The sequence below is a fragment of the Ptychodera flava genome, chromosome 3 (genome assembly GCF_041260155.1).
Source record: "Ptychodera flava strain L36383 chromosome 3, AS_Pfla_20210202, whole genome shotgun sequence".
Taxonomy (NCBI): domain Eukaryota; kingdom Metazoa; phylum Hemichordata; class Enteropneusta; family Ptychoderidae; genus Ptychodera; species Ptychodera flava.
Window position 1 is genome coordinate 4947127 of NC_091930.1, and position 17900 is coordinate 4965026.

The 17900-nt window shown below is 36.7% G+C and overlaps 1 protein-coding gene across 1 annotated transcript in view; it reads right to left on the reverse strand.

Moving 5' to 3' along the window:
- LOC139130301 (transient receptor potential cation channel subfamily M member 2-like) overlaps window positions 1–17900 on the reverse strand; it is a 97332-nt gene that overhangs the window by 71425 nt on the left and 8007 nt on the right. The window contains exons 2-4 of the mRNA XM_070696055.1: window positions 6816–7002; window positions 1066–1191; window positions 163–349 (exon numbers count right to left, since the gene is read on the reverse strand). Coding sequence (XP_070552156.1) covers window positions 163–349; window positions 1066–1191; window positions 6816–6908 — 406 coding nt within the window. The 5' untranslated portion in view covers window positions 6909–7002. The remainder of the gene's footprint in view (window positions 1–162; window positions 350–1065; window positions 1192–6815; window positions 7003–17900) is intronic.

The following is a 17900-nucleotide window of genomic DNA, read 5'->3' on the forward strand; positions in this document are numbered from 1 at the left end:
GTTTAACATAAGCTGTTCTTCAGAGACGAAGTAATGAAAGGTTGCCAACATTTAGTTGTCCAGAAACATTGTCTATCGTGTAAAGGGATACAACTTCACCGATGGACATTTTTTTCACCGTTAACAAGTAACATACTTCAAGAAATAACAGAAGCAGTTAACCTGTATCAATAGCAGCTTTCACCAATCCTTGGTTGAATAGTATTTCCAATCTGTCTTCATTCCAACCGACGAAGTGTTCTGCGCCACCACTTAGAGAAATAATCATTTTTGGTCTAGGAATTCCCCACTCTTCAATCATAAGCTTCCAAATGATTTCAACGTCTGTGTCTTCAGCCACGCGGATGTACTATAATAAGACAAGGCGTATAATCCGTTTTGTATGATAACCTCTCTAAGAAATGGCTGGTAGAAATAACGAGTTGATTCATTATTGTGTTAACTTAGTCCATTGATCACTTTAATAATGCCACGTGTGCTTGAAAGTATCCATAAACAACGAATTGTAAATTAGGTTAACGCTATTTTTCACATATTGTAGCTGGGTATTCCATGACTGTACACTATCATGCATCGATAGCATGGTAAATGTTGTCCAGTTTGATGACTAAAGAGAAGGCACTAAAAGAGTCAATAAGAGTAACATGCAATTATTGGAACTAATTCTTTTAGGATAATAGAACATGATAATTTTGTAAGAAAATCCGATCTGTCCCAGAACGTTAGTATCGATAAAGAAAGCTACAGTAATCATCAATAAATGATTTCATTGTCGAAATAAATTTACTTTTTTTTAAAGTCCCCGACAATCAATACTCCGGCATAACTGAAAACGGAAATGCAATGATGATTGTCTATTCATGATTTAAGGTGCCACTCGTTTCCTAGAGATTGTTATGTTATAACATAAGGTAGAGGATTATCACTTTCATTTTAATCAGTGACAAACTTTTAATCTTTAGCATGTCCAATTCCTCACCTACTATTGGTGAACAATACTTTTACATTTTATATGAAGACATAACATTCGTCATTTGCTCCACTTACATAATTAGAACAACTTACCGGTGCTGTCTTGTTTTCAAAATTGTCAAACCCTTCAAATTCGATCTCTCCGAACGAATTCGCGTCTTCTTTACCATCGGCTGTTCTTTGCTTGATATCATGATCTCTGATGAATTTTGAAATTTTCTTGATTGACAGAAATAAAAGACCGACAAAAATATCAAACGTTAAGTGTAAGTGTAAGGAATTCTTGGACGATGACGATAGCCTAGTACATTCAGCTTAACAGTAAACTAGGCAAAATGCTTGATATGCAACAATATATAGACATATACTGATTTTGTACATTTGTCAAATAAGTTAAGTATACGTATACTAATAAAATGCATAAGTATAGTGTACACTTGGTGTGCAAGGATCTGCATTATGTAGACTCTTGTTCTGCATAGACAGGCACTAGGTATATCTACGTATTGATGTGTTCCATATACAATTTCAGTATACGTCTATGCTGTTTTATATGATAATCCAAATGAACCGTGGTCATGTTTACTTTGTTCTCCTCCAAATTTCAATGATTCAATCTTTGATGATGAAGATTAGGAGGTAATTCATACTTCATTCGCAATGCCTGAAGATGATCAATTTACAAATATTATTCTCCATCACGAAGAAAACGCAGAAAATTTGGATATTAATAAGACACTCTACGATTTCTTCCATAAAAGAGGTGTCCATATATCATCCATTTGAATGCTCGTAGTATTCTACCAAAATTAGACGAGATAAAAATACTGGCTAAAAATACCAAAGCAGCTATAATCGGAATTTCGGAAACATGGTTGGATTACTCGATCTCTGATAAAGAAATTAGTATACCTGGTTATACACTGGAGAGAAACGATCGTTATCGGGAAGGTGGCGGTGTTTGTTTATATATAAGATCAAACCTTGCTGTTAAAAGAAGAATCGATCTGCAAAGTGATAATGTCAAGGCACTTTTGATTGATCTTATATTGCCAAAAACGAAACCGATTTTGATTGGTGTGTTATAGACCACCAAAAATTAACAATTTCTTCCATTTACTAGAAGATCTTTTATTGCAAGTAGATTGGTGTCAGGAACAAGAAACAATAACCATAGACGACTTAGATTGTACTGTTAAGAAACCAAATGAAACTACTCTTCTTAATAATTTCAATAATTTTTGCCTGATTTTGATTTGGAGCAAATAATAACTGATCACACTAGAGTTACTGCCGAGAGTTTGACAATCATCGATCTAATCCTGAATTCAGACAATGATAAAATATGTAAGTCTGGTGTTTACCAGTTGGGATAAGTGACCATCACGTCAAGTATTTTACGAGGAAGGTCTGTAAAGGCTATATCGGTTCTCATAACACTGTCAATATAAGATCGATAAAAGGATATTCAGCTGATCTATTTCAATCAATGCTCAAGAGATAAACTGGTTTCACTGTGACCAAGCTAATGATGCCTGGAATAAATTTAAGACCTTGTTTGTGGGAGTGTTAGATAAAATTGCACCAATTAAAAAGGTGCGAATTAGAGGGAACTAGAGAAAAAGATAAAATTCTTCCACAAATGAAGTCCATTAGTAATAAATCCGTGTTATTTCAATTTAGAAAAGCTAAGGACAAGTCACTAGGTTGGTTACGAATGCAAATCCGATTATTTCAAATCAAAACTCATCGACTGTCGGAATTACAGTAAACATATTTGGAAAACTTTAAAAAAATTAGGGATGCCTTTAAAAAAATCAGGTACAATTTCCATTAACATTGGCTTGGTCACAGACGACGGTCTTTCCTTTGATGAGCATAAGGTCTCAATGAGATTTAATGACCTTTTCTGTAATATATCTTCGACATTGTTGACAAATTACCATCAATATCCGGTAAATGTGGTTCTGATAAATTGAACCGTTATATAACAACAAAGGTGTCCAAGAAAATTATTTTCAATTGTCCGTGGTTGATGAATCTGAGGTTTTGAAACATGTTTCAGCTATCGACGTTCACAAAGCGACTGGTTTAGACAGTATTTGTGCAAGATTCCTCAAAGACGGTGCAGAAGTTATCGCAACGCCCCTAACGCATATTATCATTTTTTTCCATTCACCACTGTTCTCTTCCTGCAGAGTTTAAATGTGCAAGAGCGGTGCCCGTCCACAAGATAGGTGACAAAACTTTCGAGGGAAACTATAGGCCGGTGTCAGTTCTATCAGTAGTCTCAAAGGTTTTAGAGAGTGTTGTTTATGATCAACTAGAAACATATATCAATTTCAGAACAATTTGTTGTATGATTTCCAATCAGGTTTTAGACCGGCTTATTCCACAGATACTTGCCTAATTAACATCACAGATTACATCAAAGGTCAAATTGACCGGGAAATATGACAGGAATGGTTCTCTTTGATATACAAAGGGCATTTGACACCGTTGACCACGTCATCTTGTTACGTAAATTGAAAGCTTTGGGCTTTACAAAAGGGGCTGTTGACTGTTTTAAATCATATTTGACAGGTAGTCAACAGCTGGTTAGTGTGAATGGGTGTACTTCCTCATTGAACCACATCAATGGCGGAGTTCCAAAGGGATTGATATTAGGTACGCTGCTGTTTTAAATTTATGTAAGTGACATGAGTTCAGCTGTTGGTTGTAAATTCTCTCTCTGTGCCGACGATTCTGCATTACTTGTATCGGATACAAATGTTTATGAAATACAGAATAGTTTAAGTTCTGAACTGGAAAATTTAAATGAGTGGTTGATAGATAATAAGTTAACATTGCATCTTGGTAAGACCAAATCAATATTGTTTTGGTTTAGCCATGAATTGTTAAGAAGTTCTCAACTCGTTATAACGTGTAATGGCACTAACATCGTTACCTGGTATGTTATCAATTATTTAGGAGCTGATTGAGATCAAAGTTATAGGGTGAAAGTATGGCTTGGCAGGTGATACATAAGGCGAATTCCAAATTAAAATTTCTTTACCGTTTAAGTACTTATTTGGATACGGACTCAAGAAAACTCCTGGCAAATGCCTCAATAAATTGTTTATTTGAATATGCAAGTGCCTACTGGTATCTTGGGCTAAAACATACACTAAACATCATCTGCAAACTACACAAAATAAAATCATTCGATTTGTACTGGGGTTGCATTCACGAACACATATTGATGGTTCTCACTTTTAAAAAACTAGGGTGGTTCCCGGTAGATAAAAGAGTTGCATTGCTAAAATTAAATTTTATGTATAGGACTATTCATGGGAAAGGCCCTTCTTATCTTTCAACTTCCTTCTTATGAAAAGAAAGTTCACAATCACAATATTCGCCATAGTGATTTGATCATTTACATTCCACTCGGCGCAATTTTTTTCAAACTGGCTTTCACTATTCTGCATCGAAATTGTAGAATCACTTGCCATGTAATAAACGGCAGAATTCATCAAACTATTTTTAAACGTTTGCTGAAAAGGCATTTTTACAGTGAATTTGTATATTATAATGGTTGCAGAATTTGTATGTCAAAATGTATATATTCAATGTGAGATCAGTTTGCCAGTGTTGTTTTATTAAATATCCGGCAGCAGGGATTTCGTTTAGGTTTTTCATTTTTGTACGGTTTTTTGTAACTCTATTTTGTGACATCTATGTTATGTTGTCTATAGGCCGGTATCAGTTCTATCAGTTGTCTCAAAGGTTTTAGAGAGTGTTGCTTATATCAACTGGAAACATATATATCAACTTCAGAACAATGTTAGGTTGTCTAGTCTTAGTTAAATTGGACCACAGTGGAAATAAGTCCACGGACTTTTCTGTGTTATCCATGCACAAATATTTCCTTGTCAGTGTACTTTGTAGGTCTGTTTTTTATATATTTTTGTCATTTGTGCTAAATAAAGAAATAAAAATAAAATAAAAATAAAACTATATACGAAACGTAAACAACTAATGTTGTGCTTCATATACATCAATACAAGTAAATATTCTAAACATATATCAAGCCTTTTCCCAGCACTTAATATTGAAGATATTAGTGCCCACTTTAATCTAAAATACGAATACATAGAGGAGAGGTGATTAAACATATTTTAAATTACTTTAATGATAAGAAGTCAATTTAGTGGATCGAAAACGGTAGACTTTACAGCTGTTTGGATTCGCAAAAGCACAAGTTCATATGCCTGAGATTTTTATTCAGATGTTTTGAGTTTGTGTTGCCATTGTCATCTTGCTGCCTTTCTTCTTCACCTCTTTGACCAATTTACTACACTTAGATAGCTGTGCGCAATGCAAAATAACCTAAACTTTGAGAGATTTGAATAATAATGATGATCAATCTTTCTGAACAAATTATGTTTTTTTTCTTTGAATTATACAAGTTGTAAAATTACCTGCTTTACATAGAATATATACTTTATTAAATTGAAATTTTGAATAAAAAGCAATTAACCATATGAAACAGATTTAAATATACTAACTGACCATTCCATGATGAAAATCGTTGTCTTATCAACAGATTTTCGTCTTACATGAATATCAAACACAAATTTGTCATTTGCTTATATAAACCAAACATAATTCGAAGTGACAACCAAGTAAGAGAGGCAGGTAATCAATATATTATAGCCAAAACAAAGGACTATGTGTCCTCGAAGTATGAAACCATTTGCAATCCTAAAGTCGAACAAACGGTCACCTACACTCGAGCATTCATTCCCCTTTGGGATTGGACAGAAATTACGGGCGGGGGCAGCGTGTTTTGGGGCTGGTCGCTATTTCCTTCGCAAGCTCTTCTGAAAGGTCATGAATTTTTAAATTTTGTCTCATGTCCATGAACCAAACTCCTCTTGAACTACATGAGATATAAGAGCTATCACACTCACTGCGGGTATGCCGTGAGTGACACAGTCCGTAGGCAGCAGCAAGGCATTAGCTGTATTAACTTTGTATTTTACAATATTTTTGTTCAGTTAATACAACTGCATTCTTGTCATACTCCCCATAGCTTGTTGAATCGTCCAGTATTCAGTTTGCCGACACGTACATTGAATTTGTATCATTGCCAAATAACTTTCAATAATTAAATTGTCACCAATATTTAGACAAACAGGCTTTGTTGAACAACTAAATATTGTTTTTCAATATATGCTGTAGTGATACACCGAGAAACTGTATCTAATACATTGTAGCGAAATATGGACAACAAATTATCAACAGTTTCAGCTCCTGCATCATTACTAGATATTGTTTTTTTCCGAAAATTTAATGGCATTCATACTTTTAAGATGTTTTCGAGATTAAAGTTATAAAATGCGAAAAATGGTTTTAGGTTTTGTTCAATCATAACTAACATTAGAACCATTGCAGACATCAACATGTTGGGAGCCAAAACATTTTCAGGTCCCCTCATATATGCAGACAAAAGCATTCAAACCCCCTCCCCGACCTACCCAAGAATAGTCGAATCCCCCTGAATACCTCAAGCCCCCCTCACTACTTTTAGTGAATGCGGCCTGACAACAAGATGAAAATAGAGGGCGTGTATATTCATTAGGCGTTCAGTTTATTTAATTGATGGGCGAGACACGTGTAATTGTTTTCCCCATGCGCAGCAAATCTACGGTATGATATTAGTTTGGTGCAAAAAGAGTGTTAAAGAACCTACGATGTCTTGAATGTTCTGAGATCTGACAGATTTCGGCATCATGCATGAAAATGAAAAGTACCTGCCGTCAGATATGAATTGTAATATTGTACCAACACTATTCGCTTACCTCCTGGTAAGCTTCCAGAGCTGACGGTACAACTAATGGTATCTGTACTTCTTGATACCTTCCAGCAGTGGGTCCCTCACTACTGTGTGCCATGTCTGTTTCCGACTGTTCCACGCGGTAATATCTCAGGCCTCTCTTCTATGTACATGCGGATTTTATTTCTACTTGCGATCTCAACAGTCCGATTCTGAAATGAATAGTGCCAAAATTGTGACATGCCATAAACTCATTTCAAGGGTTTCCTTTACCTTCTGAATTTATTTCTTACCACATATCTGAGATACGATTGGAACTATTAGGAAAATTTGATCTTCATATTTTTCAATTTTTTCAAACGTGTTAGGTGTCCTATAGCGGAATGTTGCAACACTACAAATTACTCATAAAAACAAGTGTGTAACCTAAAAAGGAAAGCTGATGAGTTTACATTTACAGATTAAACCAATATTACTTCGTCATCCAATTATCACAAATTAGTGCCAATCGTGTTTTGAGTAAAAGTTGGATGAAACAACTCATTTTTCATTGCGACAGATGACTGGTGGTCTTTTGAAGCATTGCCACCGGTTATTTCAAACCCCGACACTGATAATTGCTCCAAGAATCGATATCTGTAACAGGATTCACCAACTTCAGCACAGTACTTCCAAAGTAAAATCACTGATTACAAAATTTTATGTAATATGCAAATGAGCTGTTTATTATCATGCCATTGCTCAGTGCATCATGGGAATGGATATCTATCAAATCAACGGCTGTAGCACGTTTAATCAAATGTAATGCTGTAATTGCAGAGTTCAATCACTAATAACAAAGTTCATGAAATGTGCTAATGAACCTTTTAATGGACATGCCAAGTAAGGCTGCCAGGAATTGACCGTGCAGAGACCCTTTCGTCCTTGAAAATCACGGGTGAGCGTTGTAGTGTTTCAACACCGTCTCACATCTGCTCACTTCCATCAAGTAACATCCTTGAGTCAATATACCGACTTGACAATCACATTCCAAAGATTAAGCATCCATGACGTGATATGTTACAGTCCTTATTGTTAGACAATAAAGTAATCAGTTCTAGTTTAGACATCAAGCCTGCAACAGTGTCTGTCCCTGTGTCCACACACCTCACACACAGACACATCACAAGCGTCTTATTTGATATGCATTTATGCAAGGATTTACCATGACATGGTTGAGTTTTTATGCAAATAGGCACACGACAAGCTGTCACTCATGTCAGCGGCCATTTACTTTGATGACAAAAGAAGACAAAAATCAGTGACAAGCGTCCTGTGAAACAGTAGATAGTTCGCTGTTCACACCGGCAGTCTTATAAGGATCCGCGGTGGGTTGAATAACATTAGGGGAAGGCTGCATTAACTTGCATGGTACCTGAAACCCGAGTTCTTGCCTGACCAACTCGGGTGACAAACAGAAGACTTTTAATCCCCAAGGTGTGAATTTCAATTGTTATGTTTATCTAATCCGGCTAGTCCCATTGTAGTGCCATTGTAGGAAAGGCAGGTCTGTGAAATTGATCCTCTAGGGAAGTCGGGTATTCCCAAGTTAATGGAGGATTCCCGTAATGATTTTTTATCAAAACCTTATCTATTTCTGATTCGCTCTTGTACAAGTGCTGATGCACACAAAATACACAACTTCCGACGATCATACCACAGATACAATTTAAAATACTGGAAAAAATGCTAAGTACGCAACTAATGCGTCTGCAATATGGACGAGCTTGGTCGACTGATCCGCTGTACCAAATCACACAGTCCAAACTGATGCCAAATTTCTCTCCTTACCGGTTCTGTCAATATAAAAACACATTGATTGCACAGAAAACAAGATAAAAGCAACTCGCCTCTTAACTCAAGCAATCCATTCTTTTTCAATTCGTTAAATGTCAAATTTCAACTTTATTCAGTACTTCACAAGGCTTTATAAAATTTTCGTGTAGTCCTTTGTAAAAAAGTGGACGAAAGGATGTTCACAAATCCCGCTGTTTCAGATTTATAACTATTCATCAAAGTTCGGGTGGCGTTATAAGTGGGAAGTCAATGTGATAAGTATGGAAATGTGAGTTTAGGGTTGCTTAAATTTCTTTTATGGGCGGTGATTGCCCTGAAAAAATGACCGTTTACTCGATTTGTGATAAAACATCGGAAATGGACCACGCAAGTATATTTGCGATCGGAACTGCTGATTCTTTATTGTCCGTGTTTTTGAAGTCCTATAGGGTATATTTGTATTTTGCAAGATTGTGCCATCATGAACAACTATATCCGAACGAACGCAACATACCTATTCAGTCGCCAGAGATATATTTTTCGACTGCAGGACTTGTTTCTTTCAATTTGCAAATTCCTGCTTCTTCAAGGTCACGTGTGACGACGTGATTGTCTGGTGATCGACGACAAAATCGTATTGAAAAATTGCAACATTGACGACGTCATGACATAAACTATGAGAAAACGCAAATGCCTTTGCTAAAAGCTTTACGCTTGCCTAGGTAAGGGTGGGGTCAGGGGCTGTACGAACTTGCTTAAATATTTCCAACCATTTACTGAGCTAAGGTATATAGTTTGTGAGTTTTACGAGTATGTTCTTCAGACTGGCAGGGACAAAGTAGTACGGACCACAGTTAGCTTTAGAATTCTGATCCTTTGAATGATAAAGATATTTGTTGCGATACTCATACGAATATAGGGCAAGGGCAGTATGTTTGACAATTAGAAATCATGCAGTACACACAATAAGGATGAGTAATGAGACGAATCTTTCGGAGCTTTGCATGACTTTATTTTTAATATGTAGGACTGGGACAACAAATATTGGTACACCTTTCGCCCGGAGATGAGAACAAAGCGTAACTGCCAGTCGCTGATAATTGGATTAGAAGGTCGCTTGGTGTTTTGTCTTAATGATATGTTCAGAGAGGGTGTGGTTTTAGTGGCGTCCTCACTGCAACGTTTTCGTTGGCACCGCACTGCCCCTTATCAGAGTCCGATTTAAAAGTATATGGGAACAGTCCTCAACGCCTTTGGGACTTTAGGACGGTGCCGTGGGTTGGACTGAGTCCGAGCTCGGACTTAACTTCCGCGTTCGCAGTGCCTGTGAACGCATCAAGAATTACAGACGCCGAAAAAGTACCCTTGAGCCCGCCTTTGGGGATATTTTTGAAATAATCTGTGGCATTTGATCATTGGTCGTAGAGTTAAATATGACAGACGTGTCCTGCGCAGAAGGCCTTGGAAATAATTGGTCCGAAGAGGAAGAAGCACCTTTGCGTCGCGTATGGTGAAAAGACAACATCCAGAAATTGATAAAAGGCAATTCCAGAGACCGATTAACCGGTAATGAATCCATAAGCCATTTATGTTGTTGGATGATGCCAAACATAAATCTAGAGGGCGTTTAGGTCTGTGTCAGCTTCAAAACAAAGACCTAAACTTTAAGCATGTGGACGCATACAGTTTCCTCGGGCTAATCCCCTGTATTTGCAAAGCATCAACACAGACCCTGCAGCGCCCAAAAAAACTCACAGTGAGAACAAGACTTTTGATGTTCAGCAAGTGGAAACATAAGGGCTCCAATGAGATTCGGTGCCTGTAAATCGTTAGTCGGCCCATGTGATTACACTTTGTAACGGTGGGACGCTAGCCATACATTGTAAATATTAGTCCTTTTGCGTATGTCTGGCCATGACTGAAAACATGAAAACATTGAATTTCATAAAACTGCCCGTTTCAAGGGACAGTAACTGCTTTTTTCGTTTGATTTCTCTGTTAACATTATGACAAGATGATTCTGAGCGATTTCTAAGAGACCATCTTGCGTCCACCATCGTTCATGAACAGAGTGCGTCTATGGTCAAACTCATTACGATATAAATTTGTTGAGAAATGGAATGCGAGCAAAATTGAGAACAATGGTTATGTTGCATACAAAAGCCAAGATAGCATTAACAGGTACTGTGGAGACGGCTTATTTGATTGATATTACGGGGACTTTATTGGGCCACAGTGTTTACCCAAAGAGAATTTGCTTTGGTCGTAAATGTTCTAGCTTACGTGTTAGCCATAGGTATACTAGTTGTCACATCTTGGCGAACAAACTTTGTAATGTTTGACGAAATGTTGTAATCAACAGAACGATTCAGAAACTCAGGACCAAACCAGTTGTCATTACGGTGGTGCGATTCACTGTGAAGCCGTACCATCCAACGTAAAGATAATGTGATGGCCCAAGTTGACACTCTTTGCAAAGAAACATGCTATTTTACATCTTTGCTGTACTAATGTTGTCTCTTTGGCAGTAGCGACCGCACAGCGCCATGAGCATGGCAAGGTTGGCGAATCTGTCGCGAATTATGTCATCGGAGTAACGTGCGACTCTCAAAGGACGGTGACAATTATTGAAATATATGGGACTAGTTTGTCAGAGACGTACACTTGGCTTCTTCGATGGTTACAGCCGCAAATAATATCAAACAAAACGTCTATTTTAAATATACGCAATTTTTACAAGCACGATGTTGGTAATTGTCATGTGATGTCATTGCAAGTGACTAGTTTTTCAGGGTATTTTCACTTACAATTTCGTCCACGGTTACAGCAGTAAAATAATATCAAACGAATATTCAAAAAGTAGTTGGCAATGCTCTCAAGTACGTTGTGGCTAGTTGTCATCTGATGCCCAATTAGGATGAGATAATTATTAATTTTGTCGATCACTGCAAGCAACTAGTTTTTCAGGGTATTTTCACTTATAGATTCGTGCGCGGTTACTGCCATAGCGCTTTGAAAAATGTATGTGCAAAGTCGGCTATCAGAAGGTCGTTGATTGCCGGGGTATGTACGTTTAGCATTACAAAATCGAATGTAAATAGCACTTTGATGTTGTCTGTAAAATCTAGAGCAACTGCTTTAGAAAATATGTAGACATAAAAAGTAAAGAAAGAACATCTTAAGCAAGTTTGCAAGGCAATATGAGTTATCAATTGATTATCGTGAATAAATGACGCTACAAAGACAAGCGAGTTAGGCGAAAGTTAAGTCCTTACAATGGCTTGAAGTTTATTGCAAGAGAAATTCGTACAGCATCATGTGTTTCGAGTCATTTTATAGAAAAAAAGCAAATTAATAGTTGTTTTGTCATGTATATAGCAAAAGTGAATATTGCGTCCGACGGAAGTATCGTGTAAGAACAAGATACAACAGAAGGGCAGCCTCATACATATGCACGCACGAATACATACACACAAAACCAAAAGCAAACCCTACCTATGGCATGTACCTTGACGTGAAGGTAGGGCAACTGGCTCATTGACAATTGATCATGCCATATAGAGAAAAATCATACGAGACGTCATCAAGGCATTTAAAATACTGATTTCAAGAGCTTACGACCACAGTAATACTTTTTATGAATTAACATAGTGAAAATGTTTTCTTTTTCTTGAACCATCCCCATACAAGTGAGTTCAAGTCTTCATACTCTGTGCGAAAACATTCTCTTTCTAATGCCTTCAAGATAAGACTCGTCGTCTCGCAAAACATAGTCTCTATTCTGTAGAGTGATGGCTTCAATTTTACCGATGTGAAACTCAACTGCAAGTTGCCGACAGCTCAGCTTTCTGGAATCTGCAGCTCGGATGACTTCAACTTTACGATCGATAGAAAGTTCGGAGCGCTTGCGTTTGACGGAAGACATGTTGTTTGCTCTGTGATCAGAAGCTGTAATGATGCCAACTTGCATTTCCCCCGTTTTTAGCTCCGCTGTCAGCGACGCGGAGCTTATCAGATAGGTTGATTTTCCGTCGTCGTCCGTCGTCCGTCGTCCTTCGTCGTCCGTCAACAATTGCCTTCTCCTCTGAAACCGCAAGTCCAATTGCTGTGAAATTTTATATGCAGTTCACTTGAGGTGACCTCACTTCAGTTTGTTCAAATTGTGGTGAAATTTGCATATTTGTATTTTTGGGGCATTTTTTGGTGTTTTTGGTAAAAAAATCTTCTTCTCTGAAATCGCTCGTCCGATTGCTTTGAAATTTGATATGCAGTTTTCTTAGGGTGACTTCAGTCAGATTTGTTCAAATTGTGGTGAAATTTGCATATTTGTATTTTTAAGGCAATTTTTGTCATTTTTGGTAAAAAAATCTTTAAAAATCTTCTTCAAAACTACCGGTCAGATAGCTTTGATATTTGGTACATAGGTCCCTAGGGATGATCTATTTCAGATTTGTTCAAATTGTGCAGAAATATGCAAATTTGCATTTTTAAGGCAATTTTTGCCATTTTTGGTCAAAAAATGTATTTCTCAAAAAGTACTGGTCTGATATTTTTGAAATTTGGTATACAGGTTTCTATTGATAAACTAAGTAATATGTATTGAATTTCTGATGAAATCTGTAATTTTGTATTTTTGGGGCAGTTTTTGCCATTTTTGGTCAAAAAATGTGTTTCTCAAAAAGTACTGGTCTGATAGCTTTGAAATTTGGTATACAGGTTTTTACAGATGAGCTAAGTAATATATATTGAATTTCTGATGAAATCTGTAATTTTGTATTTTTGGGGCAATTTTTGCCATTTTTGGTCAAAAAATGTGTATTTCCAAAACTACTCATCTGATAGCTTTGAAATTTGGTGTACAGGTTTCTACAGATGAACTAAATGATAGTTATCGAAATTATGATGAAATCTGCAATTTTGTAATTTTGGGGCAATTTTTGCCATTTTTGGTCAAAACATGTGTTTCTCAAAAAATACTGGTCTGCTAGCTTTGAAATTAGGTATACAGGTTTCTAAAAGATGAAGTAAGTAATATATATTGAATTTCTGATGAACTAAATGATATTTATTGAAATAATGATGAAATCTGCAATTTTGAATTTTTGGGGCAATTTTTCCCATTTTTGGTCAAAAAATGCGTTTCTCAAAAAGTACTTGTCTAACAGCTTTGAAATTTGGTATACAGGTTTCTATAGATGAACTAAATTTGATCTTTTGAAATTATGATGAAATCTGTCATGTCACTGAACATGAATAAATCCACATGCAAAGCTAGAAAGCTACCACTTTTGTTAACTTTGATGAATCGATCTGTGTGAACACGACAGTATAATTTAATGTTTTCAATACGCAATTTAATGGGCAGACAGTCAATGTAGCCGACAATGATATGCTACTAATAAGCAAGATGTAAATGTTTCAGGATTCGTCAGTCAACATTCAGCCCTTGCCTAAAGCTATCAACACTCAAATAAAAAGTTGGTGGCTCTACAAAGCTGTGAATTCAAGGAGTGACATATTAAGTTGCGAACGAACTTGCTTCTAACCTTTCAGACAGCTACAGTGATTTGGTCCAGTGCCAACTTGCCAACTTACTTACTTCCATCCTTTCAAAGATCCTAGATGGTGGGGCCCAGTGCCAACTTGCGAACTTACATACTGACAACCTTTCAACCTTTCAGACAGGTAAGGTGGTGGAGACCAATACCAACTTGCAAACTTACTTAGATTCGAATCTTTTACATAGCTAAGCTTGTTGGGACGTGTGCCAACTTGCAAAATTATTTACTTCCAACTTTTGAAATTATGTTAAATATTGAACGTCTGTATATGCACAAGTATACCAAGTTTTTCATTGGAAAAAAAAATATTCACAATTTTATCATTGACTCCCATGTATAGTGGATGAACATTTTTGGTGAAATTCTAAAGTCAAACTTTTTGTCCACATGCCAGTTGTAACAACCCTATTTCATTTTAAGTACATCTATGTAAATTATCAAATATCTATAAATGCATAGATATAGTTTTACATTGAAATAGTTTTGATATAGATATAGTTTTGCATTGAAAAGGTATTACATAGTTTTCTCATACATTCTCATACATTCCCATGCATAGTGAATCAACATTATCAACAGCTGATTTTCAACTAAAAATCCGAATATCAAAATTTTGTACACACACGCTTGTGCAAAAATATTGCGATCCACCTGTAATTTCTGTCCAACCCCTGTGAGGGGTAATTTCAAAATTATAGCTAGTCAGAAGGGGAAATCTGAGCATTAACACCTTGTGAGTGTGTAAGGAAGGTCATTTGAAAAAATCTAAGATCTTTTTTGGGGGATTCTATCGCTCCATAAACCGCCCCGAGTTGTTCGTGTGTTCAGTTTTACTCAAGCAATGTGTGTGTGTGTGTGTGTGTGTGTGTGGGGGGGGTCATGAAATTTTTGTCATCTTAAAAGGGGGGGTCATCAATTTTTGGTACAACGGGTAGGGGGGGGTTACACTTATTTTGACTGACGCGCAGGAAGAATTTGCCGGCCCATCCCCGGCCATAATAACTGAACGCTCCCTAAGTTGGCACAGCTTCAAACCAACCTATCTCCGTGAAAGATTGCAAGTAAGTAAGTTCGCAAGTAGGCATAGGCCTCCATCACATTTCTGAAAGGTTTGAATTAAGTAAGTTCGCATAGCTACCCTTCACCTTATCTCTGTGAAAAGATGGAAGTTAGTAAGTTCGTAAGTGTGCATAGGCCCCTTCATCTTATCTCTGCAAAAGGATGGAAGTAAGTTGTCATTATACGCACAGCTCTCCTACCTACCACAACTTATGCTGTCTGAATGGTTAGTTGAAAGTACGTTCCCAAGTTGGCACCACCTTAGCTGTCTGAAATGTTGGAAGTAAGTAAGTTCCCAAGTCTGCCCAGGGCCCAACTACCTTAGCCCTGTGAAAAGTTTGAAGAAAGTAACTGTTCAAGTTTGCATAGGCCCCCACTTCCTTAGCACTGTGAAAGGTGGGAAGTAAGTAAGCTTGCTAGTTGGCACAGGCCCCAACCAACTTTGCCCTCCGGTAGTCGGGAAAAAGTAAGTTGGCATTGTTATCATGCCCATATAAGGACACTTCAAAATCTTGCATGTTAGGTTTCGCTCACTTGCATAAATTTCCTGTACCCTCTTTTCGTGTTGGCTACCTGGACGATCTGTCATTTAATTACTCTTTCAGGTGACTACAGCAACCTCTCTTTGTTGCCAAGGTTTTGAAGAACACTTCATATAAGAGCGGTCAGGGCATAGATACGAAGAAGCATTACGCCCATAGAAACGTACCAGTACTTCCATGTTAGTGAAAGTATCTAACGCCTTGCAACCACAATCCCCCAGCGAAAGCGAACCTCACCAGACACCAAAACTAGTAAAAAGACAACCCTTAAAAATCAGATTCTAGAGAAGGCACAGTATTAGAGGGCCATAACATGTCATTTACAGGTTTTATTCTGATTAACGTTGATATCCTGTTTTAGACAGCGTTATATATATATATATATATATATATCTGTATATATATATATATATATATATATATATATATATATATATATATATATATATATATATATCTGTGCTAACAATTGAAATAGTACGTTAAAAATTGAACTGAATGCATGGCTATTTTGAAATATGTTGTAATTGGCTTGACGTTTTTCCCATTGGCCTATGTCCAGTTTTCCCATTGGCCTATTTACTTATATTCTGATGAGATTCAAGCCTTGTTTTGAGTTGTACCATTTTGTTGAAGGTATATCAGTAAAGGAAAGTTGTATTTAATCAGTAGGGAGATGCTTAATTTTGTTAGTGATAAACATTAGTTTGTAGGTGGAAATAGAGGCACGTATAAATACTGTAAGCTTTGATAATCTAGGGTTGAATTTAAAATGTCATTTAAAAAAGGCCTAACACAGTGAGGACTTTGACACCTGTACCAGAATTTGGAATGGGCCAGAGCAAATATGGCGTCCAGTGATTGCACTTGAGCAGCGATACTAACTACTTATTCTTACTGCCTCATGCAATTAATTTTCTTCGTGATTCATATTTGAAAGACATTCTGTGTGTGTGTCTAAATAAAAATATCAAAAACTATAGAAGCTGATAAAAAGGATGTTCAGACTGATTAAATAACGGTAGTCAGAAGGTTTGACAAACTTTACAAATATAAATAAGGGAGCCTTCAGTAATTACAGGGGGGTGGGCCGGAGGAATTGGAGGGAGGGTCACATTTTAGAAAACAATTCAAGGGGGAGGGTCACTTTTTATGAACCTATCTGGGGGTGGGTCATTTTTGACAGAAGCTGACTTTATAGCCAAAACTTTGATTATCAGATATTTCCTGAATAGCAAATCACCAACAAAATACATGCACATTATAGACCGCTGAAAAAATCATAGTTTCATCATAGACCACAATGCATAGTGAATCGACATTTCAGTTAAATTCCAAAATCAAATTTGTTACACAACCATAGACTTGTAACCACTCTAGTCTAATCAAGAAAATTAATATCAATAATCAAGAGTACACAAATGCAAAGATTTACCTATTTTTGTATTGGAAAAAACTATTCATAATTTCATCATAGACACCATGAATAGTGGTGTGCGTGAAATTCCCCCGGCCCAACTCTCCCTGTAATTACTGAAAGCTCCCTAAGTTATAAAAGTTAAGTTACTTTTTTCAATATTACAACAGATATAGCATAACAATACCACTGTCAGACTGTCACTCCAATATGTTCTTCTATTTAATTTTAATTATTTTGAAAATAAAGGCTAGTCATATTTTAATCAAGTACATATAATTTGCAGTTAGGACACCTTCATTAAACAGCAATTTCCACACAAAGACACACAAAAAATAAAAAACATCAGTTATTGCAGACACAATACACTTTCTAATGCACTTCTAACAACATTACACTACCGCTGAGGCAATGTCACTCTAAAATTGTGTCTTCTTTAAATCTTATTCCAGCCACAAGACTCAAATCTGCTCCAATGGAATAAAACATGCATTCACACAGCCATAAAGATATGCCTTGGCAAGATAAATGTCAACTCTGAGCCCTAACTTGATAACTTCAACCCAGGCCAGCACCCATATAAACATGAATTTTGCAGACACAGGCCAATATCTTATACTATAATAATATCTGTGCTAACAATTGAAATAGTACGTTAAAAATTGAACTGAATGCATGGCTATTTTGAAATATGTTGTAATTGGCTTGACGTTTTT